Source organism: Perognathus longimembris, chromosome 18, assembly GCF_023159225.1.
Source record: "Perognathus longimembris pacificus isolate PPM17 chromosome 18, ASM2315922v1, whole genome shotgun sequence".
Lineage (NCBI taxonomy): Eukaryota > Metazoa > Chordata > Mammalia > Rodentia > Heteromyidae > Perognathus > Perognathus longimembris.
In genome coordinates, this window is record NC_063178.1 from 10,744,504 (window position 1) to 10,771,923 (window position 27,420).

Consider the following 27,420-nt stretch of genomic DNA (forward strand, 5'->3'; position numbering starts at 1 on the left):
TGGTGATCACAGCTTTACTTACTTTTGAGAAAGCTTGTTTAATCAGACTTAAGATTTTATCTTTTCTAAGGGAGAGTGGTACTGAAGGTGGAACTCGGGGCCTCTCACTTGCTAGGCAAACGTCGACCACAAGTTTCCAGGAGTGATTTAGGGTTTGTGTTAAGGAAAACAGCTTCTTTGGCACGTGTGTGTGTGTGTGTGTGTGTGTGTGTGTGCCAATCTGAACTTATTTAACTTTCTCGCCCTCATGAACGGGTCTTAGCTGTATTTTGTCCAGAGAGCTCAGATGGATGGATTGATTACCCAACGCCTTTCCGAAGCAGAGGAGGGATTAAGATGCGGGGTCCACGACTGGGTTTTCTCTTACACCACGATGTCCCAGAAGGGACGGAAGGAGCCACAGTAGGTGGCGACCGGAGCCGCACACCGTCGGAACGGCGTGGCTCCCGGAGAGTGCTCGGCAGCGGGAGCTCTGACAGCCGCGTGAGGGAAGACGGGTAGGCAGTGCACCGCGGAGGAGGTGCAAGCCACACACGACGTGACACGAAGTTTTGCCAATCTCCAAGCAGACACAGTATAAAAAGGTTGCTTCGGTTGGGCGGCCCAGCCCCAGGTTTCAGGAGCTGGGCCGATGGAACCCGGCTCCCAAGTGAAAACCGCGCGCCCTCACGGGCCCTAGGCGGCCCTGGAACCCCGCCTCCCGCCCAGGACACGCCCACCGCGGTGGCGCGAGCCCCGCCCCCGGGCGCCACGGCCGCGTCGCCGCAGCGCCGTCGGTGGCCATGGCAACGCGGCGGACGTCGGCCAACGGCCTGAGTCTGGGGGCGGGGCCGTGCGCCGCGGGTTCGGGTCACGTGACACAGGGCGGGGCCTGCGTGGGGCTGGCCAGTCCCCAGGTCGGTAGCCGGCGCCGGAGCCGGAGCTGCGGGAGCGGAGCGAAGGCAGCGCCGGAGCCGCGGTGCCCTGCCGGGCTTCCCCAGCCGCCGCCATGGGCAGTGAGTAGCGGCGGCTGGAGCGGGGCTCTGCGGGAGACGTGGGCGTCGTGCCCGCCGCCCTCTCCGGGTCGACCCGCCCGCGGGCCGGGGATGCCGCGGAGGGCGGCCTCGGCCTCGTCTCCTCCGGCCGTGCGAGGCCGCGGCCAGGCCGCGGGGGCCGGACCCAGGCCCGGGGCTTGCGCCCCTGGGCGGCGAGGGGAGGCCACGGGTTCTGGGGGGCGGAGAGCGAGGGCACCGGCCTAAACCTAGACCATTCGTCACGTTTCTACTTGATAAACCCCCGAATCGCCCTTTCGTGGCGGGTGGTGAGCCGGGGAGCGCCCGGCTCGTTTGATTTCGGGAGGGATGCGCGGCATGTGCCACGCAGGGGACGGGAGTGTGCGGTGTCGCCGCGATCTCCCGAGGAAAGCTTCCTCCCAGCCGCCCTGCAGCGCTCACCGGGATCCGTGCACGGGCGTAAGCCCAGGGACCGGGCCTGTGTCCCGGGGACCCTTTGAAGGCCCTTTCCAAACATCCAACCCAGGTATATTACATGGGTATCGACCCGATGAACCGTTAACCGCATGCCCTGGCCTTGCACCCGTCGGCCCACTAGTGGACATTGGGGTCGCTAGGAGGAGGGAGAAGACATCTCCGGCCTTGGATTTACCTACAACGGTAGATTTCTGCCACGGAGATATAGACAAGTAACAGACAGAAGCGCTGCTTGAACCTGAATACCACAGTGCAGATTATTAAATGTCCAAGAAAGACCAATAGTCCCTTAGATGAGGTGTGACAGTAAAAAGAGGTACAGAGATTCTAGGAAGTTTCCTGATGTTTACTGGGTCATAGTTATGCACTAAGAGATGAAGAAAGCACTTTCATAATTCAGATTTACTTTCCAAATAGTCCAAATGGTACTTAGGTAACAAATGTTTGCTAATTCTGTCAGGCCTCTGTGACTGCCATCCTTTTGAGGTTTTTTGTTGTTGTTGTTTTTAAGTAGTATGGGGCTAGACGGGGCTTGCCTAGCACCCACAGGCTCAGGTCTGTCCATCCTCAGTACTAGGAGGGAGGGGGAGAAAAGAAAGGTAGTGTATGTAGCCAGCTTTTGGTCAGAGTTAAAACAATTTCAGAATGTTAGTCTGTAGGGAAAAAGACGCTAATTAATAGCAGCTATGGCTTGGGTTGCTGCACATTGCATGCTAGCAGAAGGACTGAAGCTTAAAAGATTATCGTCTTCATCTTCCAGTACTGTGTAGCAGGACTTAAGATAGAATCTACCCTGAAACAAACTTATTTTACTTTAATATACTATAACAGTAGCCTGGGCTAGCAGCACCGTCTCATTAAATGTAATTGTCATTCTCTTAGCGGATCTTGTATGTAAGTACGTATTTTGATATTACGTAGGAGGATGGCCAAGCAGTTAATATGGCTGCATGAAATGAAGTAGAGATTTGTAGACATTACAAAGTTAACTACAGCAGGTGATTCCAGTCATTTTTTTCCCCTTGGGCTAAGTCAGTTTTCTGTCATCCTCTCCTGCCTATTCTAGTCCTTTTCTCAGTGTTCTTCCACTGCGCTTCTTTCTTTCTTTCTTTCTTTTTCTTTCTTTCTTTCTTTCTTTTCTTTCTTTCTTTCTTTCTTTCTTTCTTTCTTTCTTTCTTTCTTTCTTTTCTTTTCTTTCTCTCTCTTTCTTTTCTTCTCCTCCTCCTCCTCCTCCTCCTTCTCCTTCTTCATTCTCCTTCCTTCTCTTCCTCCTCCTTCTTCCTTCTCTTCCTCCTTCTCCTCCTCCTTCTCCTCCTTCTCCGCCTTCTCCTCCTCCTCCTCCTCCTTTTCTTCTTCTTCCTCCTCTTCTTCCTCTTTCTTCTTCCTCTTCTTTCTTCCTCCCCCTCCCCCTCCTCCTCCTCCTCCCCCTTCTCCCCCTCCTCCTCCTCCTCCCCCTCCTCCCCCTCCCCTCCCCCCTCCCCTCCCCCTCCTCCTCCCATTTGAGTTGTCTGTTGATATCTGTCTCTTAATGTATTCATTTGAAAAAGAAGGCATCGTGATATTTAACTTGAGAGAATGGGAAAAATTGCTGTTCAGAGTTAAATTTGTATGTGACTCTGTAAAAAGATACATGTTTGTAATAGGGACCCCCCCTTGTTTACTTTCTTTTTTACAGTCAAATTTTTAGAAGTTATAAAACCTTTCTGTGCGGTTCTACCAGAAATTCAGAAACCTGAAAGGAAAGTAAGTATACTATTTTAGTAATACAGAGAATATCTACATGACTTTCCCTGTCAAACAATTGATTTAATTTCCCAAAACCTTTTCTGGATAAAAATATTACCTACCTACTTATAAAAGAATGGAGTGATTACAATTGGTATAGCCCTTCTTAAGTCTCCATAGGTTTATCATGCCTTCAAAAATGACTCTTCTTTAAGTTCCTTTTTGGTACAAAAAGTGTTTCTCTAGGTTATGTGTTAGTTAAAGCATAGCAGTCTCCCATCCATGGTCGTTCCTGGGCTGCAGAGTGAACGGTGCTTGTTAATAGTGTGATGTGCCCTGTGTAGGGGGAGTGGCTTCATCTTTTGGGTAGGTTTTGAAGAGTACTGATTCTTTTACATAAATGATTGCTATTGTTCAAGTAGATACATCCCATTTATTGACTCATTCATTGGACAGAAAAATGATAGAATAGAGTGTATTGAACTAAATGAAATAAATTTTCCCTCATGTGCACTTTTGGGGCTAGAATATTTCAATTTAAGAAAAATTACTAATCTCAAACAGGCCAGTTCCTAAACATTCCTTTTCTGTACTGTCCATTTGTCATGAAATTAACAGATGTAGGACCATAGAAACAGATAGGTAAAACTTTTGGTAAACTTACTGCTTCATTTATAAGTATTTTCATTTTTTTTTTTTTTTTTTGGCCAGTCCTGGGCCTTGGACTCAGGGCCTGAGCACTGTCCCCTGGCTTCTTCCCGCTCAAGGCTAGCACTCTGCCACTTGAGCCACAGCGCCGCTTCTGGCCGTTTTTCTGTATATGTGGTGCTGGGGCCTCGTGTATCCGAGGCAGGCACTCTTGCCACTAGGCTATATCCCCAGCCCTATAAGTATTTTCATTTTTAATGATTTGAGATGGTAAAGATAGTTGTTCTAGTTACATTTAAAGAATCCCAAGAAAGCAATAGCTTAGTTTACGAACTGTCTTAGGATTGCCTGTGTAATGTTGTACCTGGCCCACTAATAGATCAGTAATCCTAGATTTTCGTGTTAGAATGTTAACTGAAACATATATATTGGGCTTCTATATACTTTGTCTTCTCCTCACTATACCCTTGTTTTATTTATTCTTGTCTAATATACACTGGAACTGCCTGGATTTAAACAATCTTTTTCAAAAGTAGAGCCCTTTGTTTAAGAAGTATAGCTACTTCATTTCAACTGTCACAGCAAGGATGAAGTAGACATTTTAAGAATATGTATTAACATCCTTGATGAGTTAGTTGGACTATAGCTTTCCATTTCGTTTTCCTTGCTATGACTTGATCATTGTTTCTTTTTGTTATACAGATCCAGTTTAGAGAGAAGGTACTATGGACGGCTATAACTCTCTTTATTTTCTTAGTATGTTGTCAGGTATGTAACCATAATATTGTGCTTATGTCTGTATGATTGTTCCGAGATCGAGATTACTTAGAATTTGAGAAATTTAAGTTAAAGTAATATTCTGAAATATATTGCTCATTGTTGTTGTTCTTGTTGTTTGTTGTTTGTTATTATTACTACTATTATTTGTGATGCTGGGGATGAAACTGGGAGGCTTGCACATGCCAGGCAAGTGCTCTACCACTGAGCTATGCCACCAGCTGAGCATAGGTGTTGTTTTGTTTGTTTGCGGTTATTGGGTCAAAAAGAACCTTGTACTTTTGCTCACATTTTTTCACCTAGATCTCTACCACTTGAGTCATGGCTTCTCTTCCAACTTTTTCTTTCTTTCTTTTTTTTTTTTTGTGCTAGTACTGGGACTTGAACTCAGAGTCTGGGCATTATCCCTGAGCTTTTCTGTGCTCAAGGCTAGCACTCTGCTACTTGAATCCCAGCTCCCCTTCTAGCTTTTATGGTTAATCAAAGATAAGAATATTATGAGCTTTTCTTGCCCTGGCTGGCTTTGAACTGAAATTCTCAGATCTCAGCCTCTTGAAGAGATAGAATTAAAGATGTGAGCCACTGGTGCCTGGCCCAACTTTTTGTTTGTTATTTGAATATAAGAGTTTTGCCACTTTGTGTGCCTGAACTGGTTCTGAACTGAAATCCTCAGATCTCACTCTCTTGAGTAGCTAAGACTACAGGAGTGAGCCACTGGCTTGCTGTTGTTTTTAAGTTGAATTGTTTTGATAGTACAAACTTTATCTTGTTCTGTGTATTTTTATTTACTAGTGAGTTTGAACATTTTTTCCATTTTTTAAAATTGTATTTTATTTTTTATTGTTATTATAAAGGTGATATGCAGAGGGGTTATAGTTACATAAGGTGGGTAATGAGTACATTCCTTTTTCAACAATGTTACCCCTCTCTGTCCCTAAGTTTTGTTTTGTTTTGTTTTTTTTGCCAGTCCTGGGGCTTGAACTCAGGGTCTGAGCACTGTCCCTGGCTTCTTTTTGCTCAAGGCTAGCACTCTGCCACTTGAGCCACAGCGCCACTTCCGGCTTTTTCCTATATATGTGGTGCTGAGGATTTGAACCCAGGGCTTCATGTATACGAGGCGAGCACTTTTACACTAGGCCATATTCCCAGCCCATTTTTTCCATTTTTAATTAATGATCATTTTTAATGTTTTTTATTGAGATTTTTTCTTATTCAATTAGGATAGCTTTCACTGCATAAGCGTGTCTTTGACATACAGGTTGCAAATATTTTTACAGTTTGCCTTGTATTATGTTGTAAACCACACATATTGACTTAAATATTGTCCAAGTTTTTAGAACCTCAGGATCATCCACTACTGTGCTCAACAATTAGTAAGATCCAGTAGTATTCTTCTTGTTGCTGCTGTTGTACCAGTCAATACTGAGGCTTGCACAGGCCACTGGTCCTTAGCTTTTTCACTCAAGGCTAGCATTCTACCACTTGAACCACTTCCAGCTTCTTTTTTTTTTTCCCCTTTTGTTCCTGTCCCTGGCTTACACTTGAGGCCTGGGCACTATCCTTGAGCTATTTTGCTCAAGACTAGCACTCTGCCACTTGAGCTACACCTCTATTGCCAGCTTTTTGGTGCTTAATTGAAGATAAGAGTCTCATGGACTCTCCTGCCTATGCTAGCTTTGAACTGAGATCCTCAGATCTCAGCCTCCTGAAAGGCTAGGATTATAGGCATGAGCCACTGGCACCTAGCCCTTCCTTCCTTCCTTCCTTCCTTCCTTCCTTCCTTCCTTCCTTCCTTCCTTCCTTCTTTCCTTCCTTTCTCTCTTCCTCCCTCCCTCCCTCCCTCCCCCTCCTTCCCTCCCTCCCTATTTTTCTCTTTCTTTCTTTCTCTTTTTCTTTCCTTCTTTTTTCTCTCTTTCTTTCCCTCCCACCCTACTCCCCTCTCTCTTTCCCTCTCCCTTTCCCTCCCTCCCTCCCTCCCTCCCTCCCTCCCTCCCTCCCTCCCTCCCTCCCTCCCTCCCTTCCTTTCTTCCTTCTTTCTGCCAATTGTGGGGCTTGAACTCAGGCCTGGGCACTGTCCCTGAGCTTTTGCTTAAGGCTAACACTCTACCACTTGAGCCACAGTGCCACTTCTGGCTTTTTCTGTTTGTGTTACTGAGGAACAAAGCAAGGGCTTGATGCATGCTTGGTAAGCACTCTAGCACATTCCCAGCCCACCTAGCCCTTTCTAATGTAACACATATATATTATCAGAAATTGTACACCTCAGTGGGGATACTGTTACATAAAATTTTGTAGAGAGATTAGTGCATAAAGAGTAAACTGTGATCTATGCCTCAGGGTTGTGAGGATTCAGTACCATAATTTAGGTGAAAGTTTTTTGAGGATTAAAAAAAGCTATTAAAAACACATAAATAGGGCTGGGAATATGGCCTAGTGGCAAGAGCGCTTGCCTCCTACACATGAAGCTCTCGGTTCGATTCCCCAGCACCACATATATGGAAAACGGCCAGAAGGGGCGCTGTGGCTCAAGTGGCAGAGTGCTAGCCTTGAGTGGGAAGAAGCCAGGGACAGTGCTCAGGCCCTGAGTCCAAGGCCCAGGACTGGCCAAAAAACAAACAAAAAACAACAACACATAAATACTTTTTTTTTTCTCAAATTTTTATTATCAAACTGATGTACAGAGAGGTTACAGTATCATATGTTGGGCATTGGATACATTTCTTGTACACATAAATACTTTTAAACATTGCGTTAGTAAGCAGTAGAACAGCCTAAAATCTGGAAGAAAACCACATGGATGAAATGAAAATATCACTAAGGTAGTTTTACCACTGTACTTCGTTGAAAATGTTCTAGATTCTAGAAGAGTACAAAGAAAAATCAGCTTTATTTTTATCATCTACATTTAACAATTTGCAAGTTCCCCTCATTAAAATCAACTTCATGGCAGTAAAGTACAGTGTAAAATTTATACCAATTTTTAAACTACATTTTGAAGAATTTTAACAACTGTGTATACCCAAGACATGGTGTCTGCCCCCTGAGTGGGTATGAGACGTTTCTGCTACCTCAGCTTCCCAGTCAGTCATGCGTCCTAGTCAGGGACCTCCTAATCTTCAGTCCTGTGCAAGCATGGATCTTCTTTGTCCTTACAATTTAATTTATCTTTTCTGGATTTCCCCCCCTTGTTTTGTGCTTGAACTCTTGTCTGGCTTTAATCATTCATGGTTGGTGCTCTACCACTTGAGCCAGGCCTCCCATTTGACATTTTTGCTGGTTAATTGGCAATGAAATCTCTCAGACTTCTCCGTCTGAGATTCCCTCTAGGTGTTATCCTTTCAGTAGGATTGCAGGTGTGCACAACCAGCACCTGGATCCTTTCTAGAATTTCATATAAGTGTTTTTAGATTGTAGTGCCTGATTTCATTATACTTGAGACTCACCCATACTGTCAGCAAATCAATGATTCATTTTTACTTTGAAGTAGTGTTCTTTTCTGGTAGAATGTCATGGTTTAATCCATCCTTTTACTTGTTGGACATTTGGCTTGTTTCCAAATTGGGCTCTACTAAAGTTGCTGGGAGCATGTGCACTGGTCTTTCTGTGGGTATTCTTTGTCATTTTGGGGTGGGTCTGTAGGAAGAACTGCTGAGTCATGCTAAGTACATGATCTCAGGTGTGTAGAAAATTGTCAGTTCTTTTCCGGGTGGACTCTGCACTTTGTGTGGGAACTTGCTGTCTGCATTGACATCTCCCTGAGGATCCGTCCCCACGGCTGAGGTCTTGTGATCACTGTAGTCGAGGAAATTCCACTCAGTGAGATTTCAACCTGCATTTCCCTCATCAGTCACCCTGAATATTTGTTTATTGGGTATTTTGTAAAATTGTTTTCCCAACTGTTTTATCCACTTGAACATTTATTGTCTTATTATTGTGTTTATTATTGTCTTATTATTGTGTTTTCTGGATGTAAGTGTTTTGTCTGATAAAGGTACTGTGAATAGTACCTTTAATATATTTCTGTCAGCCTGGCTTGCTTTTCTTTTTTTTTTTTTTTTTTTTTTCTTTTTTTGGGGATAGAGGTGGTAGTGGGTTGTGAACCTAGGGCCTTGAGTTTACCAAGCAGGCCCTGTACCACTTAAGTCACAAGCTCAGCCCTTGTGCTTTGTGTTTTTCAGATAAGGTCTTATGCTTTTCCTGGGCTGGCCTCTCATCATGACTCTTTTACCTCTGCCTCCCAAGTCTCAGGGATTACAGGTGTGAAGCAATATACCTGGTGTGTTTTGTTTGCTTGGTTTTTTTTTTTTTTTTTTTTAAATCCTCTTACCTTCACCTCTCAAATAGCCGGGCTTCTTATTTTCTTTTTTTTTTTTTAATTTTTTTTTAATTTTTATTTTTTTGGCCAGTCCTGGGCCGTGAACTCAGGGCCTGAGCACTGTCCCTGGCTTCTTCCCGCTCAAGGCTAGCACTCTGCCACTTGAGCCACAGCGCCACTTCTGGCCGTTTTCTGTATATGTGGTGCTGTGGAATCGAACCTAGGGCCTCGTGTATCCGAGGCAGGCACTCTTGCCACTAGGCTATATCCCCAGCCCTCTTATTTTCTTCACAGTGTCTTAAAGAACAGACATTTATACTTTTGATGGAGTTGTTTATCTTTTTCTCTGCTGGCTTGTGGTTTTGAAAGAAATCAAATGTTCTTACAAGCGTTTTAGCTTGTGTCTGTCTGTGTCTGGAGTCAATGTGGGTATATAGCTTGTGGTAAGGGTTGAGGCTTATTTCTTTTTATATGGCTGTACAGTTGTTCTAGCACCATTTGTTGAAAGAATTCCCCACTGAATTAGCATAGTATCTTTGTTGTAAATCAGTTTGTGTAAGCATGATTCTCTTTTTCTATTCTAACTTGTTAATCTATATGTTCATTATATTCAATCACACTTTTAATTTCTGTAACTTTATAAGGCCTAATCAGCTTGAAAAAGTCTTCTTTGTTCTTTTTCAAAATCATTTTCACTCTTCTGGTCCTTTATATATCCACACATACTTACAACCAATTTCTGTAACTTTCTGTAAGAAAGCTTGTGGGAGTATGATTTGTATTGCTTTCAGTTTATAGGCCAATTTCAGAGATGATCTTTTCCCTAATCTTCTAAATTAGGGTCAAACTTTTTTTTTTTTTTTGCCAGTCCTGGGCCTTGAACTCAGGGCCTGTGCACTGCCCCTGGTTTCTTTTTGCTCAAGGCTAGCACTCTGCCACTTGAGCCACAGCACCACTTTCTATATATATTTTTTCTATATATGTGGTGCTGAGGAACTGAACCCAGGACTTCATGTATATGAGGTGAGCACTTTACCACTAGGTCATATTCCCAGCCTGTCTAGGTCTAGCAAACTTTAAAGGATGAGATAATAAACATTTTATGATTTGTATCCAAGAATTTATGAAGAAAACAAGTGAAAAAATGACATTTCTCAGGACTGTTTGATGCATTTATATATTGCTTTACTTTTCCCTATGCTTACACAGTTGTTCAGCGATTTCTTTTTTCCTCTGCCATGTCTCAGCAGGTCTGTTGTGTGTATGTGATTCCTCAGTTATCTTTCCACCGACTCTGAAGCAGGTCCTAGCCTGTGTGCTGTAGTTCAAGGGGACTGTGGGGGGCGGGGAGATGAAGTGCGGTGATTCAGTGCTTGCTGGGCCCTACCTTCTTGGAGTTTTGTTAACTGTCTAAAGGTTTCCAGTGCTTGACCAAAGGCTTGGGTAGCTAAAGTGATTTTTTTTTTTTGCCAGTCCTGGGCCTTGGACTCAGGGCCTGAGCACTGTCCCTGGCTTCTTCCCGCTCAAGGCTAGCACTCCGCCACTTGAGCCACAGCTCCGCATCTGGCCGTTTTCTGTATATGTGGTGCTGGGGAATCGAACCTAGGGCCTCGTGTATCCGAGGCAGGCACTCTTGCCACTAGGCTATATCCCCAGCCCACTGAAGTGATTTTGAAAAAGAACAAAGGACTTTTTTTCAAGTTAGAGTAGTAAATCCTAGTTAATTTTCAGTCCATCCTAGAGGACATGGCTCATTTTTCTGTCATTTAGCTCTCTACAGCTGCCACTTGGATTCTTCCTTCACCAAGGAGGGGAAATCAGGACATGCGCATTTGCTGTTCTCTGGCTTTGGAGCGTTAGAGAATGCTGTTGAGTCCTCTGTGGTGATTCGGGATGGCTTTGTTCTGACCCTTACCCTACAGCCACCAGTGCCTCTCATTTATAACACTTGTTTGGCTCCTTGCCAAACAAGCTTTGAAAACATTCTTGTGAGCTTTTAAGGTTTCTCCATGTTTGTGTTTTCTTATGTGCCAGAGGAGGGGGATTCCATAATTGCAGCTTGCTACCTTGTTTATTTGAAGTTCTAGAGACAGAGCCCGGGGCCTTGAAAATGCTCCCCAAGTGCGGTGCCTCTCAGCTGCGCCTCCACCCCTGGGACTTGGCATCTCGTCCAGACAGACCTGAACTGGGTTTCATGCCCACACCGGTCTCCGTCGCGTCTGCTCAGGTTTCCATCAGCGCATGGAAGGCTTAGTTTCTCAAAGTACAAGGTGTATTTGGTCAGGGTGACTAAAGAAAGCTTAAGGCGAAGGATTCGAGACTCTGACAGCACCAGAAGAGGCCAGGAGAGCTTGGCTGGGGATTGCCGTGTGCTGTGCACTGGTTTTTACACCAGCACTTCACTGTTTCTCACCTCCCCACCCCCACCCCCACCCCGGGGCTCAGTCTCCCCACTCTGTTACCTGGCCTCCAGAGGTGTTGATGTTGTTTGAAATGCCTCCCAGCGTCTGTGTGGACCTTGGAGAAAAATCAGTTCCAGGAGAGGGTTGAAACGGCATTCCGAAAGCTGTATTTTTCTTTGTGTCTGATTGCCACGTCCTTGAGGACCGAGTATGTCCTCGTGCGGCGTCTAACACGGGCCATCGGATAGGAAGCTCTCTCCATGATGAGAAGTTAATACATGCAGATTATAGGATATTTGCTAATTCCTGAAGACAATAAAGAAGAAAAAGTCAATTATGATCTCAGGAATCTAGGAATAACCGTGACTTACGATTTTTAAGCCACAATTTTAAGATTTAAGATATGGGGCAGGGAATGTGGCTTAGTGGTAAAGTGCTTGCCTAGCATGCATGAAGCCCTGGGTTTGATTCCTCAGCATCACATACACAGAAAAGGCCAGAGTGGCGCTGTGGCTCAAGTGGCAGAGTGCTAGCCTTGAGCAAAAAAGAAGCCTGGGACAGTGCTCAGGACCCGAGTCCAAGCCCCACAACTGGCAAAAATCAAAACAACAACAAAATTTAAGATATGTATTTCCAGCTTAACTTTTTCATATTTTTGCACTTAGGTAGTTTTATATCTTTGTTTTTATATAGTATTTCTTAATAGTGGCATTACTGAGTTTTAGGCAGGATATTTCCTTGTTATGGGGACTGCCCTGTGCATTATAGGATTTTTTTCGTAGCATCCTTGGTTATGGGTACTCAATACCAGTAATAAACATTTACCACCAAGTTGGACAGTTGCTAAATGTCCTTTTGAAGGCAAAAATCACATCAAGTTGAGAACACTATTCTATACTTAACATGAGGAAGATACTATTATTACAAATTAATTAACATACTTTTTAGGGCTATATACTATTCCAGAATGTATGTATGGGTATGTATACATGTACACACCCAGATACATATACTTGTATGTATATACATATGTGTGTGTATATGTATTTTCTTTAGTCTTATGTCTAGAAGTATGACTTTTACTGACTAGAACCTGTCTTTACAAAATTATTTATTATTTTCAAAACTATCTTTAAGTAGTTGTACAAAGAGTTTTAATTAAGAAACTTATTAGTACAATACATTTTGATCAATGTCACCCTTCCATTATCCATTATTCTCCCCCATATTTCCCAACCACAAAATTGTTTTCTGACTAAGCAGATGTGTCCTATAATCTACTGGGAGTGTTTGTTTTGTTGGGTGCTGGTGGCTCAGGCCTATAATCCTAGCTCAGGAGGCTAAGATCTGAGGTCAGGGCTCAAAGCCATCCTTGGCAGGAAAGTTGAGAGACTTTTATCTCCAGAAGTGGAGTTGTGGCTCAAGTGGTAGAGCTTTGAGCACAAAAAGCTCATGGATGAGGCCCAGGCCCTGAGTTGAAGCCCTAGGACTGGCACCAAAAGGTAAAAAAAAAAGGATGTTTGGGGACTTGGTATGGTAGTGCATGCTTATAATCATGTTTACTTAGGAGGCAGAGATAGGAGAAACATATTTCAAGTCCAGCCAGGGAAAAAGTTAAGGAAACCATATCTAAAAAAACCCATGCCAGCGGGGCTGGGAATATGGCCTAGTGGCAAGAGTGCTTGCCTCATATATATGAAGCCCTGGGTTCAATTCCTCAGCACCACATATATAGAGAATGGCTGGAAGTGGCGCTGTGGCTCAAGTGGTGGAGTGCTAGCCTTGAGCAAAAAGAAGCCAGGGACAGTGCTCAGGCCCTGAGTCCAAGGTCCAAGACTGGCAAACAAACAAACAAACAAACAAAAACAACCCATGCCAGATGTGGCAGTATACAACTGTAATCCCAACTCCTCAGGGGGTGAAGGTAGGAGAATTGAGGTCCAAGGCTGGCCAGGACAAAATCAGGAAATTCTTATTTAAGAACAGATTAGGGGCTGGGAATGTGGCCTAGTGGTGCTTGCCTAGCATGCAGGAAGCCCCGGGGTCGATTCCTCACTACCTCATAAACAGAAAAGGCCAGAAGTGGCGCTGTGGCTCAAGTAGTGGTGTGCTAGCCATGAGCAAAAGAAGCTCGGTCAGTGCCCAGGCCTGGAGTTCAAGCCCCAGAACTGCCCGTTCCCCTTCCCCCCCCCCCCCCCAAAAAAAAAAAAAGAAAGAATAGACTATAAAACCAAAGGACTGGGATAATATCTCAAGTAGTAGAGTGCTTGTCCTAAATTAAATTCCCAGTTCCACTCATTACCCTAAAAGATATACTTGGTGTTGTTTGCACAAAGTAGTGTTTTTTAAAGAAAGTATTGCAAACCCAAGAGAATGCATTATAAATTAGGAACAAAGGTATATAGAATGCATTTGTAGTTTTATAAACTGTTTTATGTGACGTTTTAGATCCCACTGTTTGGAATCATGTCATCAGACTCTGCCGATCCTTTCTACTGGATGAGAGTTATTCTTGCATCCAACAGAGGTATGTACTAAGATTTACCCCCCGTAGGGATGCCAAGTAGATATAAACACGGTGACTTATATTCCTACGCTTAGCTTACTTGGGTGGCAGAGGTCAGGAGAACTGGAATTTGGGGACACTTGTGGGAGCTCTCTCTCTCTCTCTCTCTCTCTCTCTCTCTCTCTCTCTCTCTCTCTCTCTCGACTTCCCCTCGCTTGGGGGTGGGGGAAGGGGCAGACAAGCCCCTTCCTGGGTGGCCCTCTATGGCTCTCACGTGGGAGCGATGGCCACAGGTAGCCTCGGTGGCGTGTGGTCGCAGGGTGCCCCAAAACCACCAAGAAAGACACGGATGCGTGGGCCCCTGGAGAAAACTGCTAGGGCTTCTGTTTATTCAAATGAGGAGCCCCCCAGATATACCCCAAAGGCGGGCACAAGAGAGGGGCCCCTGATTGGTCCCAAGGAGCTGTCCCTCAAATGATGTCAGGAGACTTCCTTTGTTGGCAGAGGTCCAGCCCCCTAAGGATGGGCCCCTGGGGTACCCCTCCGCCATAGCACACGTGCTAGCCCCAGGGACAGGGGCTTCTCTTCCTGTTAAACACAGGAAGGGGAGGGACAGGCCGAGGTCAGCTGTGGCCCCTTAAAGGTGCAGCTGACCCCAACAGACACTCTAGGCAGAAAGTTCTAGAGACCCTTTCCCAACCAGTAACTGGGCAAAGTGATGTGTGCCTGTCATTCTAGGTACACCAGCAAGCATTTGGTAGAATCGAGGTTCAGGTATGCACCCAGGCAAGACCCTGTCTCAAATTAACCATCCCACCAAGGGACTGAAGCTGTAGCTCAGTGGTAGAACACCTACCCAGCAAGCACGTGGCTCTGAGTTCAAACCCTAGTTTGAAGCATGTGGATTAACTCCCACTTGAAATCGAGCATAGCGGTTCATGCCTGTGATCCCAGCTGCTGGGGAGGCAGAGGCAAAAGGGTAGTGGAACTGTATTTCTGAAATGAAATAAAAACAGTGATGGCTGTGGCTCAAGAGACAGAGTGCTTGTTTAGCATGCATAAGGTCCTGGGTTCAGTTCCCAGTACTATTAAAAAAAAAACCAAACAAACAAGGAAAAAGAGCAGCTATTTTTCTGTGTTTACAAGAAAGAGGAGAATATGATAACAGAAACTGTTTAAAAAATATCTGGTAGTATTGGGGGTCCGAACTTTTTTTCATTGGCTGGTTCTAGACCTTCATCCTCTTTCGATTGAATGCACTATTTTAGGTTGTGTTTGTTTGGTTTTGTTTTTGTTGCCAGTCCTGGGGCTTGAACTCAGGGCCTGAGCACTGTCCCTGGCTTCTTTTTGCTCAAGGCTAGCACTCTGCCACTTGAGCCACAGCGCCATTTCTGGCTTTTTCTATATATATGTGGTGCTGAGGAATGGAACCCAGGGTTTCATGTATATGAGACAAGCACTTTACCACTAGGCCATGTTCCCAGCCTTAGGTTGTGTTATAAGTGAACTTTTTATTAGTGTTTAAGGAATGAACTCTTGCTTGTTAACATTTAAACATGTCTCAGTGAACTGGGACACTGGTCTGTGGTATGTAAACGTGGTTTACTTCTTTCCCTTTCTAGGAACTTTGATGGAATTGGGTATCTCCCCAATTGTAACATCTGGTTTAATTATGCAGTTGTTAGCTGGAGCCAAAATAATTGAAGTTGGAGACACACCCAAAGACAGAGCTCTATTCAATGGGGCCCAGAAACGTGAGCATAAATGCCATTAAGGAGAATATTCGAATTTGAGATTATTTGTGGGAAAGATGTTCCTGTACTTTTTTGGGTTTCCTTCATCTTTGGTTGTAAGCAGTGTTCCTTTTTCCCCCCGATTTTTGTCAGTATTTGGTATGATCATTACCATTGGGCAAGCCATTGTGTATGTCATGACGGGCATGTATGGGGACCCTGCAGAAATGGGCGCCGGGATCTGTCTGCTTATCATCATACAGGTAAGAGTCGCCATCTTCATATGCTGGCAGAGCGGTCTGATCTTGGTTTTCTCACAATCCTCTAGGTGATTAAAACATTTTCTTGTGAATTATTTGTTATGTTTCTATTAATGATGTGATATGTATACATTGTGATGATGAAGAAATTTTATAGCTTCACAGATATCCAAGAATTATATATCATCACCCCTTTTCCTTGGTCTAAGTTGTACATTGTTTATATTTTGCTGTCTGAAATCAGGATTTTTCCTCTAGTTACTAGTGCCTTAGTATTGCTATCACAAGGGGCAGCCATGGAAGGTCTCATTGCGTGTGCCTATGTCTGAGTGGCTTCAGCTACTCAAGTTGTCCCTGTATTAGTTGGTTCTGTGCAGTGTTTATAACAGGTGGTTGGCTTAATTGCTCTTTGAAGTGTCTTGGGCAACTCTTGGTAGACAGCAGTGCTGATGGCATGTGCTTGCAGTCCCATCGACTTGGGAAGCTGAGTTGGGAGCATCATTTGGGTCTCCTAGTTCTGACCAGCCTAGGCAACATGGTGATAAAACAACCTCGGAAATAAGTGATTGTGCATACAGAAAGAAAGGAACAGAACGCAAACTAGATGATACATATGTATGTCTACGTCTGAAATACCTTTTGAAATAAGCAGAACATAAAAATTCCTCATAGCAAGAAGTGATGTCACAAATTGGCACGTTTATTTTTTTTCCCCATGTGTGGCATCTCATTCAGGAGAGAGTGCCTGGCAGGCAGGCTCTGTTCTTGAGCTACTTTCCCAGTCCTTGCTTTTTGTTTTTTTGGCCAGTCCTGGGCCGTGAACTCAGGGCCTGAGCACTGTCCCTGGCTTCTTTTTGCTCAAGGCTAGCACTCTGCCACTTGAGCTACAGTGCCCCTTCTGGCCATTTTCTGTATATGTGGTGCTGAGGAATTGAACCCAGGGCCTCATGTATACGAGGCAAGCACTCTTGCCACTAGGCTATATTCCCAGCGAGTCCTTGCTGTTTTGAGGTCGGGTCTTGATAGGTAGCTCAGTTTATCCTTGAACTCTCAGTCATCCACCTCCTGAGTTCTGGAATGATGTTCTTTTTCAGTGGTACATAAAAAAATGTTGTCAATAATGTTTTTTTTGCAGTGGATACACTTGCTTTCTTTTTCCATGGACATTTTAAATGAACATTTGGGATTGGAATTTTTAAAAGCTAGCATAATTGGGCCACTGTCCCTGAGTTCTTTTTGCTCAAGTCTAGTGCCCTACCACTTTGAACCACAGTACCACTTCTGGGTTTTGATTGGTTAATTGGAGATAAGAGTCTCATGGGGACTTTGTTGCCCAGGCTGGCTTTGAACCCGAGATCTCAGCTTCCTATGTAGCTAGGATTACAAGTGTTAGCCACCAGTGCCCAGCAGAGGCCAGCATAATTATAAATGTATGAAGTATTTTAAAATGTATAAAGATGATTTTTTGTGTAAAGATTATTTTTTTTCCTTTAAAAAAATCGTTGAGAGACATTACTCCAGAATGGATTGTACTTAAGTTACATAGTACTTATTGTTTTTTAAAAAATTCATGATGATTACTTTTTTGGTGGTAGTACTGGAGATAGAACCCTGGGCCTTCAGCATGCTAGGCAAGCACTCTACTACTTGAGCCACATCTTGAATCTTTATTGTCTTGAAAAGACATTTCATTAAGTTAAAAAACATTGGGTCCGGTGTTCTGGCTACTTTGGAAATGTATTTTATTGTCTCCTCTTAGGAAATCAGAATTAGTTTAGGAAGTATTTTTCCAACAGTTCAAAAGCTTGAAAAATGTTTTTAAAAACTCCAAGATGTATGTGTGTGTGTGTATATATATATATATATATATATGTATGTGTATATATACGTATATATATAGTAACCATTTTTTTAAACTAAGAAACACAACAAAACACAAGTGAGTATATATTAATTTGTTTATATAAATTCAGGGATATTAGTGTTTGTGTTGTGATTAATTCTTCCAATGTTAATGTAGAAATATATCATGTTTGATCCTTGGTGGGAAGTGACCCATTTGTGTCTTTTCAAGGCATTTCTAATACTGAAAATATGTGGCTATCCAGAAGAGCTAAGATTGGATCTGTGAAACATAGGTTTTTGAAAATGGTTTGCATGCTGTCTGGAAGGTATTTCTTGCTTTCTTCGTTCTTGTCTCATACACATTATCTTTTTCCACTGTTGGGCCTGAATCTTATTAGGGATACAAAAAAAAAATAGAAGTGTCAGTGTGCCTGGCACATAGTAAACATACGCATGTTTTGCCAAAGGAAGTGTGTGCTTGCACAGGCAGGACTCCGGTGCCAGGTGTGGTGGTGTCCTGTGCGCCTGAGGCCACCGCCCTGTTGTTCACACTGCGCTCCCACGCCTGCTGCTACGCCCTGCTCTCCCGCGTCTCCCGCAGGCAGGAGAGTGCTTTCTTCCTACCACCCTTCACTCCTTAGTGGTAGAAATCAGTCCTCGTTGAGATTTCCTTCTAGCTCCCTTTCCCCTTCTTGGGAAAGCAGGAGACTGTTCTTTACACAAGGAAGCACTCTGAAGTCAGGCACTGTTCTGAAGCAGGAGTTGGAGAGCAGTCATCATTTCATAGCTTCTGTGTGACTTTGCGCAGGTCACCCACCAGAGCCCAGGGTAACGCGCTGGCTGGCAATGGGTGGACAGCCATTACTCCTTGTATGGGATTGGATAGCTGTGTTTGTCGGGAATTTTCACTCATTATCTTATTTTTGGCCAAAGTAAAATCCAGCAGTAAGTCCTCACTTTTGGCAGAATGTCAGACTTGGTTTTCATGCTCTTTTCCAAGGTTGAGAATTGTACTTTTTCCAATTTGTTGAATGTCAAGCTAAAGTGAGGCTTTCTAGAATCACTAAAATGGTAATTAATTAAAAAGAAGCCCAACAATATTGGGTAAAGGTGAGCTTGCATCAAGGGTATAAGGAGGTTTGCTGTGTCCTCTGACTGGTAGGATCGAGCCTGTCTTCAGCACTGGGTGGAACTGCAGTGCCTCCCACGGGGCCGGCCGGTAGGACGGTGTCCTTCCCTGCTCAGCGAGGTGGCCCTCGGCAGGAAGGAGGCTCGTGACTGCCGCCTCTGGGAAGGCTAGGGGTTGTTTGTACCTGAAGCATGGCCTCAGAAAAATCTTCTACAACAGGGAGGTCAAGGATGCTTACTATCACACACACTGAAGTTAGTAGCTCTCATAGTTTGAAATGTTAAGCATTTACCCTTAAGTATTTAACTGTAACCCCTCTGTACATCACCTTGACAATAAAATCAAATTTAAAGAAAGAGTTTAAGGACTTGGGGAACTCTTGACTGTCTTCAGATTTACATGCAGTCTTTGTCACAGTCAGCATAGAATTCAGTTTTTACATTGTTATAATCTGTATATGTTAATTGTGTTCTACTTTTTGACTATATATAGTCTATATAAAAATATACATACAAGCTATATGTAGAATTTTGTAAGTCTTCATATTTATTAATGACAGTATAAAATTGCATTTATATTATTCTGTAATTCATTTGGCCTTTTATTTATTTAGAGGTATTTGGAATGTTTTCAGTTTCTTGCTGTGAAATTCTACAGCTGTGGTCATTTTTATTTTAGTATGCTTTTTCAAGCAGGCCCCATTTAAAACATGGTAAGGGAACTATTGAAATGGTGTATAACTTAAAAGACAAAATGTATACTATAGAATGTAACAATATTTCTAATCTTGATTTTCAAAATTGGCTTCTGACTGAACTAAAGCAAGTCAGAGCTGACGGGTCACAGAAGTGTGACGTTTATGTGTGATATTGAAAGTGCCCATGCTTTGAAATAGCCCGCGGTGTTCTTCCTCCCCTTTCTTGAGTTTATTCTTGCTTCCGCTTACGTGCATTTCTTTCCCTACAGTTGTTTGTTGCTGGTTTGATTGTGCTGCTGTTAGATGAGCTGCTACAGAAGGGTTACGGCTTGGGGTCTGGTATTTCCCTCTTTATTGCCACCAACATCTGTGAAACCATTGTCTGGAAGGCCTTTAGTCCCACTACCATTAACACGGGCAGAGGTACATTGCACAGTGACTGCACCTGCACGAGTTTTGCTGATGTGTGCCGGCCGTGAGTCCACTGGGCGGCGGACGCGCTTGCAGCCGTTCCGGCTTGCTCGCCCCGGGGACCGCAAATGCTCATGTTCAAAACGTAACAAGCAGAGATGTGTGGAGTATGTAATGCTACTTAGAACCCAAGATCGCAATTTCAACCTCTGCTCATTTTAAGTTCCGTGGTTGCAAGCAGATTTAAACACTTTTCTTTTTTCTTGTTTAAGTTAATTTTGTCCTAAGCCATAGCTGCCAAAGTCGTTTACCTGACTCGCTGCAGCATTCCCAAAGCTCTGAACGGTAGTGGACTGGGATTTCCCCACTGAAAAGACCTCATTGTGTTTTAGCACTAATACTTTTGCTTCTCCTCTAATTGGCTTTGTAATGGCATCTAAGTTTTGAAAGATTTCGTTCTGTCTTTCCCCTTACTCTTCTACTTCTCTCAGCTATCATCCTGTTCTAACTCGACATCTAACTCTGATCCCAGACCTAAGAAAACAGTACAAAATGTAAAAGCAAGCTTGATAAATATGCCTTTTGTCTCTGACATTTTTATTCTGCCTTGCTCCTGCTTTTTTACATTTCCTAAAAATACTCCCTTTCCGCAAAGGAAAGGCAAATCCTTATGAATGAAATAAATATTTGCCAGATTTTACTGTGGATGTTTTCATCAAGAATTGTCTCTTGAGAAAACTTCAAATTTATGCTGAAGTTTGCCTCTGTGATACAAATATTTTTAGAGCCTGCACACATGGCTGTATAATGAGAGAAAGTGGTGGATTCTTTTGATTGGGGTTTCAGATGACTTGTTTTGACCTTTGTGATGACTTTGGAAAAGGTGTATACAGTTCATCTCTGTCTTCATTTCTCAGGTACTGAGTTTGAGGGCGCAGTCATTGCTCTGTTTCATTTGTTGGCCACCAGAACAGACAAAGTCCGAGCTTTACGGGAGGCTTTTTACCGGCAGAACCTACCCAATCTCATGAATCTCATTGCTACTGTTTTTGTGTTTGCTGTTGTTATATATTTCCAGGTGAGTATCATCTTTTCACCGAAGTGACATGTGTCTTTTTATTTTGCTCTTCAAGAGAATGCCATTTGACATGTAAATGTCTAACAGGTTGGGACATGGAGATCTAGTTAAGCAAATACAGGCATTCTTTTTTTTTTTTTTTGGCCAGTCCTGGGCCTTGAACTCAGGGCCTGAACACTGTCCCTTTTTGCTCAAGGCTAGCGCTCTGCCACTTGAGCCACAGCGCCACTTCTGGCTGTTTTCTGTATATGTGGTGCTGGGGAATCGAACCCAGGGCCTCATGTATACGAGGCAAGCTCTCTTGCCACTAGGCCATATCCCCAGCCCCCAATACAGGCATTCTTTAGATTGGTGTGAAGGTGCAGAATATTGCATTGGAAACAGGAGTCTTTGTCTCTAAGGGGGACCAATTTTGTTAGCATTATCACCCATTTCCACCCCATACACTGTTCCTTGAACTTGCAGTCTCTGGGTTCTGCCTCCCCAGTGCTGGGTTTATAGGATATGTCACCATACCTGGCCTGTACTCTTTTGTTGATATGGACGGTTCCTTTTACTGACTCTGGATCTTGTTTTCAGGGATTTCGTGTTGACTTGCCCATCAAATCAGCTCGGTATCGAGGACAGTACAGTAGCTATCCCATCAAGCTCTTCTACACATCCAACATTCCCATCATCCTTCAGTCTGCCCTGGTTTCAAACCTCTATGTTATATCCCAGATGCTCTCTGTGCGGTTTAGTGGCAACTTCTTAGTTAACCTGCTGGGACAGTGGGCTGTGAGTATATGTTTTATTCTTGTTAAGCATTTAAAATTTATTATAGTTTGCATCTCATGTTTGTATTTTTGCCAAGGATAGACATTGAAGCAGTTGCTGTAACATTTTCAGATTCATTTACCGGTATCATTTAGTTATTTAGCTAGAAGAATTAGTGTTTGATTGGTTAAGATTGGTTAAGGGTATTTTCATGGTTTTACTGTCTAGGAGACGTTTTTGGGGGTTGGAGTAGTATTGGGATTTGAACTTGAGATCTCCTGCTTGCTTAGTGATAGTGAGTTAGTGTCAACAATGCTTCCAGCTCTAGGCAAGGAGGTAAATTACATTGAGAGCAGCTTAAGCCATGCCACACCCACTGTGTTAGCTTTCCTAATGCTGGGCTTGGCACCTGTTCACACAGCTTGTGCTTCAGTCCTTTAGTTGCTAAAAGCTGAGAGAGGCCCATAGGAAGCATGCTCTCCTATAATTTGAATGACCCTTTTAGGGGAAAAATCACAGGTGCTTTCATGGAGGTGACTTCCTATTTTGTAATCTTACCCCTCTATTGTTTATAGTAATGGTTGCTTTTTGTTTTAAAAACAACTGTTTCCTAAAACAAGAAAGAAGCAATTGCAGCAGGTATATTTTGTAGTCTAATGTACTCAAGAGGCAGAAAGATCCCTTGAGCCCAGAAGTTTGGGACCAGCCTGGGCACTACAGCAAGACATCATCGCAAAACAAGAAATAAGCGGGGAGTGGAGGGCCGCTCCGGGGATAGTGCATGTGGCTCAGCCCCCACAATGAGGATCGTTGAAGCATTTGGTTAGTTTGACTCTTTGCATTTCCTTGTTCCGTAGGATGTCAGTGGGGGAGGACCTGCTCGCTCTTACCCTGTTGGAGGCCTCTGTTACTATCTTTCTCCCCCTGAGTCCATGGGCGCCATATTTGAGGATCCTGTCCATGTGGTCGTTTACATCATCTTCATGCTGGGGTCATGTGCATTCTTTTCTAAGACATGGATAGAGGTCTCTGGGTCCTCAGCTAAAGATGTAAGTGTCTGGTTTATTTGAAGACAGTTCTTTTGATTCATAATTAAATAATTCATTACTTGTCACATAGTAATGGATACTCTTCAGTCATTCAGGCTTTACTTCACAAACTCTTAGTGTCACCCCCAACAGGCTAAAAATCCAAATGTCAAAGATTCTTAGGTTTTATAGTGGTTTGTGATCCTTCAAAACTCAACCCTAAATAGCAAACTCCTTTGCCTTTGTATTTCACTTCTCTTTGGTGATGAGGGAAAAAGTCTGAGAAACACCAGTTTAATGTTTGTTGACATGTACTTGACAGCATTGAGCTGCTTTCCCCTGGTGTCCTGGGAGTGACCCGATATCGCTCTTGAGGCACTTACATTTCACTTTCAATGTGTGGAAAGCTCTTCATGCCTGCGAGTAGTGGGTGGTGAATGTTAAGAGCTTGATTAAAAGTGTGTGTGTGTACACACGTCATTCCATCATTCTCTCCCATCTCTCCTAACCCCACCTATCCCCTCAAGTTACCTGGTTCCATTTTCATAAGCGCTTGATTTTATTTTTCTCATGGCAGGTAGCTAAACAGCTTAAAGAGCAACAAATGGTAATGAGGGGTCACAGAGATACTTCTATGGTCCATGAGCTCAATAGGTAAGTGCCTTATACTCAGTCCTTTATAGAATCTGTTTCACTCTTTATCACTGTTATAATTTTTATTCAAATACTTGCTTCATATAAGAACTGACATTTAACCCCAAACTTAATTGTCCACATCAAAACTGACACCTAGTTATTGAGACTGTTCCTTTAACTGCTCAGTGTTAAGATGATGGAGATCAGTAATTGCCAGTGCTAGCTGGCTGCACATAAAATCAGCAGAGTGCTTTCACAAAGTACTAGCACCCGTCCTGCAATAATTGCCATTCATTTCCCAGCTTCGAGGTTTGGTCTTTGACAACAACTTTATTGTGATGGAATTCCCATACATTGCAGTGCACTCTGGTTTTAAATGTATATTCAGAGTCAGGTAATATACAATGTAATTTTTTTTTTGCCAGTCTTGGGGCTTGAACTCATGGCCTGAGCACTGTCCCTGGCTTCTTTTTGCTCAAGGCTAGCACTCTGCCACTTGAGCCACAGCGCCACTTCCGGCTTATATATGTGGTGCTGAGGAATCGAATCCAGGGCTTTCATGTATAGGAGGCAAGCACTTTACCACTAGGCCATATTCCCAGCCCATACAATGTAATTTTAAAGAACATTTTCATTTTTCAGAAAGACCCTGTATCGGGCTGGGAATGTGGCTTAGTGGTAGAGAGCTTGTCTAGCATGCACAAAGCCCAGGGTTCAATTCCTCAGTACTACATCAACAGAAAAAGCTGGAAGTGGAGCTGTGGCTCAAGTGGTAGAGTGCTAGCCTTGAGCAAAAAAAGCTCAGGGACAGTGCCCAGGAACCGAGTTCTAGCCCCAGAATTGACCAAAAAAAAAAAAAAAAAAGTCCCTGTATCTAAGAATCATTACTTATTCTGACTCCTCCTCACTCTTGGCCTCAGGCAGCTTTTATACCTTCACTGTAGGTTTATATATTTTCACAAAATGTACTACGTTTTACAGTAAATTTTTTTGACTGAGGATGGAGGCCAAATTGCACGTTGGTGTCCAGGTGTCCGAGCACTATGTTGGGAAGGTGCTAGTATTACCTGGCAAGATGGAAGACTGGCCAGGCTCTGGGGACAGGAGTTTGTGAGACTCTCTTAGCCAATGACTGGGTGTCATGGTGTGTGCCTGTCACTCCTAGCAACATGGGGAAGGCCAAGGACAGTTGCTACCCAGTCTGTCCTGGGCAGCAAGACCTGATTTGGAAAATGACTAATGCAAAAGGGGCAAGTAGAATGGCTCAAGTGGTAAAGCGCCTTCCTAGCAAAGGTGAAGCTCCGAGTTCAATCCCCAGTACTGCAAAAAAGCCCCATGAAACACCGCAGAGAGGAGTGTGATGAACCTCTGGCATCTGGAATTACCATCTGTCTGCCATTGTCTCATCGTCTGCCTATCCTCATCTTCCTTGACTAGTTTTAATAAAAACCATTTTAAAGAGTTTTCCAGGTGACTCTGTTCAGCTGAGGTCAAACCAGTCTTAATAGAGCAGCAATTCTTTGTCACATAATCTTGTTGACAACTAGAAAACATTTTAAGATTTACTGTTCACTCCCTGAGAGAAAACTAGAAGCAATTTTGTTTTGAAGTATTAGACCTTGTTATACTTGAATCACAAGCTTAGGGTTCTGATATTCAGCCCTAAGAATTATGTATTGACTTATTCCTTGCCTTTCTCAGCTCCTTGTTACCATTCAGTGGTAGGTTACAGCCCATAGGTTTTGCAGGCTGCTCCAGTAGACTTGTTCCTGTTTTTCTGGAGTCAGCACCGGCAGACCTATGCTGTCCACGCTGACGAAGGCTTGTCTTCCAGGTACATCCCCACCGCGGCTGCGTTTGGAGGCCTCTGCATCGGGGCCCTGTCCGTGCTGGCTGACTTCCTGGGGGCCATTGGATCCGGCACTGGAATTCTTCTCGCAGTTACTATTATTTATCAGTATTTCGAAATATTTGTTAAGGAACAAGCTGAAGTTGGTGGGATGGGTGCTTTGTTTTTCTAAATGTTCAAGTTATTTCTTTTTGTGTGGGTGAAAGGGAAAATATTTTGACATATTCTTTTTGTCAAAAAAAAATGCTGGTTTTCCCCCTTCGTTCCCTCAGTTTGTTTTCAAGTGCTACTGTCCCATTTCTATGGGCACCAAGCTAAGCCTGTGAGCAGCATCGGTACCAGCTGCCTTAAAACTCAAGTTTACATTATTCGTTAAACATGTCCAGTGTTGCCTGTAATTAACGCTGGAAATGGAAGCACCTACCTTGCTGTGTTCAATCAGGACAGTGAGTCGGTGACCTGGATTTGTTTTGCACACAACATTCAGAATGATTATCCCCCTTGTTTAAAAATAAATGTAGTTCAAATTGCCACTTTCCAGTATTTTTGAGGTTATCTAATGAGTTCTGGAACATTTATATCTGATCTATATTTTAGATAATTACTTTTTATACTTTTTTATCTCATAGTATCCACGTTCCCTACCCTCCCTCTCCCCCTCTCTCCTTTATTTGTCCCTTCCTAAAGCAGCCACTTAGCCCAGTGGGCAAAAATCAAGCACTGAAGTTACTTCTTGTCGCTGGCAACACCTGCGTCTCATCTTCCTGGTTCCTATCACTTTCCCGTGACAGCACGGTGGGTGCTGTTTGGACTGTATTGGCTATGCCTCCGATTCCACCTAGTCACTTGAGAATGCTTTCAACACATCACACCCCAATTCTTTTCTTTTTTGAAGTCCCTAACGCCAAGATCTAATTCTCAAGCAACGTCTGTAGTTCAGTGGGGGTGATCAATGAGTAATTCATGCTAGGAATTTATGTCTGTTGTTGTACTTATAGCAACAACATGAGTGTAAACAGTAGACAATAAACTTTTATTTAATAAAACTGTTTCAGTTGTGTTAGAATAAATACCATAGTGTCTTCCGCTTTGTATGGGTTCATTGTATGTCTATGGAGCCCATGTTGGGTGGACTACTAGAAGAGATCAAATATTTAATTCTAAATTGTCGAGGGACAGGCCAATAGAATGGTATTCATTCATGTTACTAATATTTGGAATGGGACAAGGGAACAGTGGTCTTAGGAATATCCTAGTCCCCATTTGAAAATGTACATTTCTTTGTAAATAAGAATTTTTAAAGGATTGAGTCTTATTTTAAAAAACCTAGGGGCTGGGGATATGGCCTAGTGGCAAGAGTGTTTGCCTTGTATACATGAAGCCCTGGGTTCGATTCCTCAGCACCACATATATAGAAAACTTGAGTGCTGTGGCTAAAGTGGCAGAGTGCTAGCTTTGAGCAAAAAGAAGACAGGGACAGTGCTCGGGCCCTGAGTTCAAGGACCCAGGACTGCAAAAAAAAAAAAAAATCTAGTAAATGTAACTTTTAAAAGACACCATTTTCTTATAATAGGTGTAGTTTTGATTACTCACCTTCTAAATGAAGAAGGCAGGATGGCAAAGTGGTCACATGCAAAGTGACCCCCTGGTGCCTCTGTATACTGCTAACCACATTAACATGGTGCCAAATCCGGCTTTACAAAACTCAGGCAAATAAAATGAACTTTACACAGTGTTGAACAGTGATAACATCTAGGCTGTCAATTCTCACATGTTGTCTTCAAGGCAGAGCTTTTTTATTTTTTTTTTAAATGCCTGTCCTGGAGTTTGGGGCTGAGTGCGGTCTCTGAGCTTTTAAATTCAAGGCTAGCCCTCTACCACTTGAGCCACAGCTCCACTTGTGGCTTTTTTGGTGGTTAATTGGAGGTAAGAATCACAGACTCTTGAACTACTGCAGTTGTCAGATCTCAGCCTCCAGAGTAGCTAGGATTACAGGCGCGAGCCTGGTGTCTGGTTCTCAAGGCCACGCTTTTGAGGTTCACACTGGGATATCCTAGTAACAGGCTAGCAGCAGTCACTCCAGTGAGTGACAGAGGCCAGGCTGAGGTGACAGACCTCACTTCTCCATTAACCCTTAGAGTCACTGCCGCTGGAGT

General features: G+C 43.4%; 1 protein-coding gene across 1 annotated transcript; it reads left to right on the top strand.

Moving 5' to 3' along the window:
- The first annotated feature begins 909 nt into the window (after positions 1-909).
- Sec61a2 (SEC61 translocon subunit alpha 2) lies at positions 910-26,860 on the top strand. Its single transcript, XM_048367699.1, has 13 exons — positions 910-995; positions 3,145-3,212; positions 4,545-4,610; positions 13,785-13,863; positions 15,465-15,596; positions 15,729-15,838; positions 19,776-19,929; positions 20,835-20,995; positions 21,575-21,772; positions 22,609-22,800; positions 23,357-23,433; positions 25,250-26,535; positions 26,799-26,860. The coding sequence occupies exons 1-12, from the start codon at positions 989-991 to the stop codon at positions 25,434-25,436; spliced, it is 1,431 nt and encodes a 476-aa protein (XP_048223656.1). The 5' UTR covers positions 910-988; the 3' UTR covers positions 25,437-26,535; positions 26,799-26,860.
- Positions 26,861-27,420: the final 560 nt, after the last annotated feature.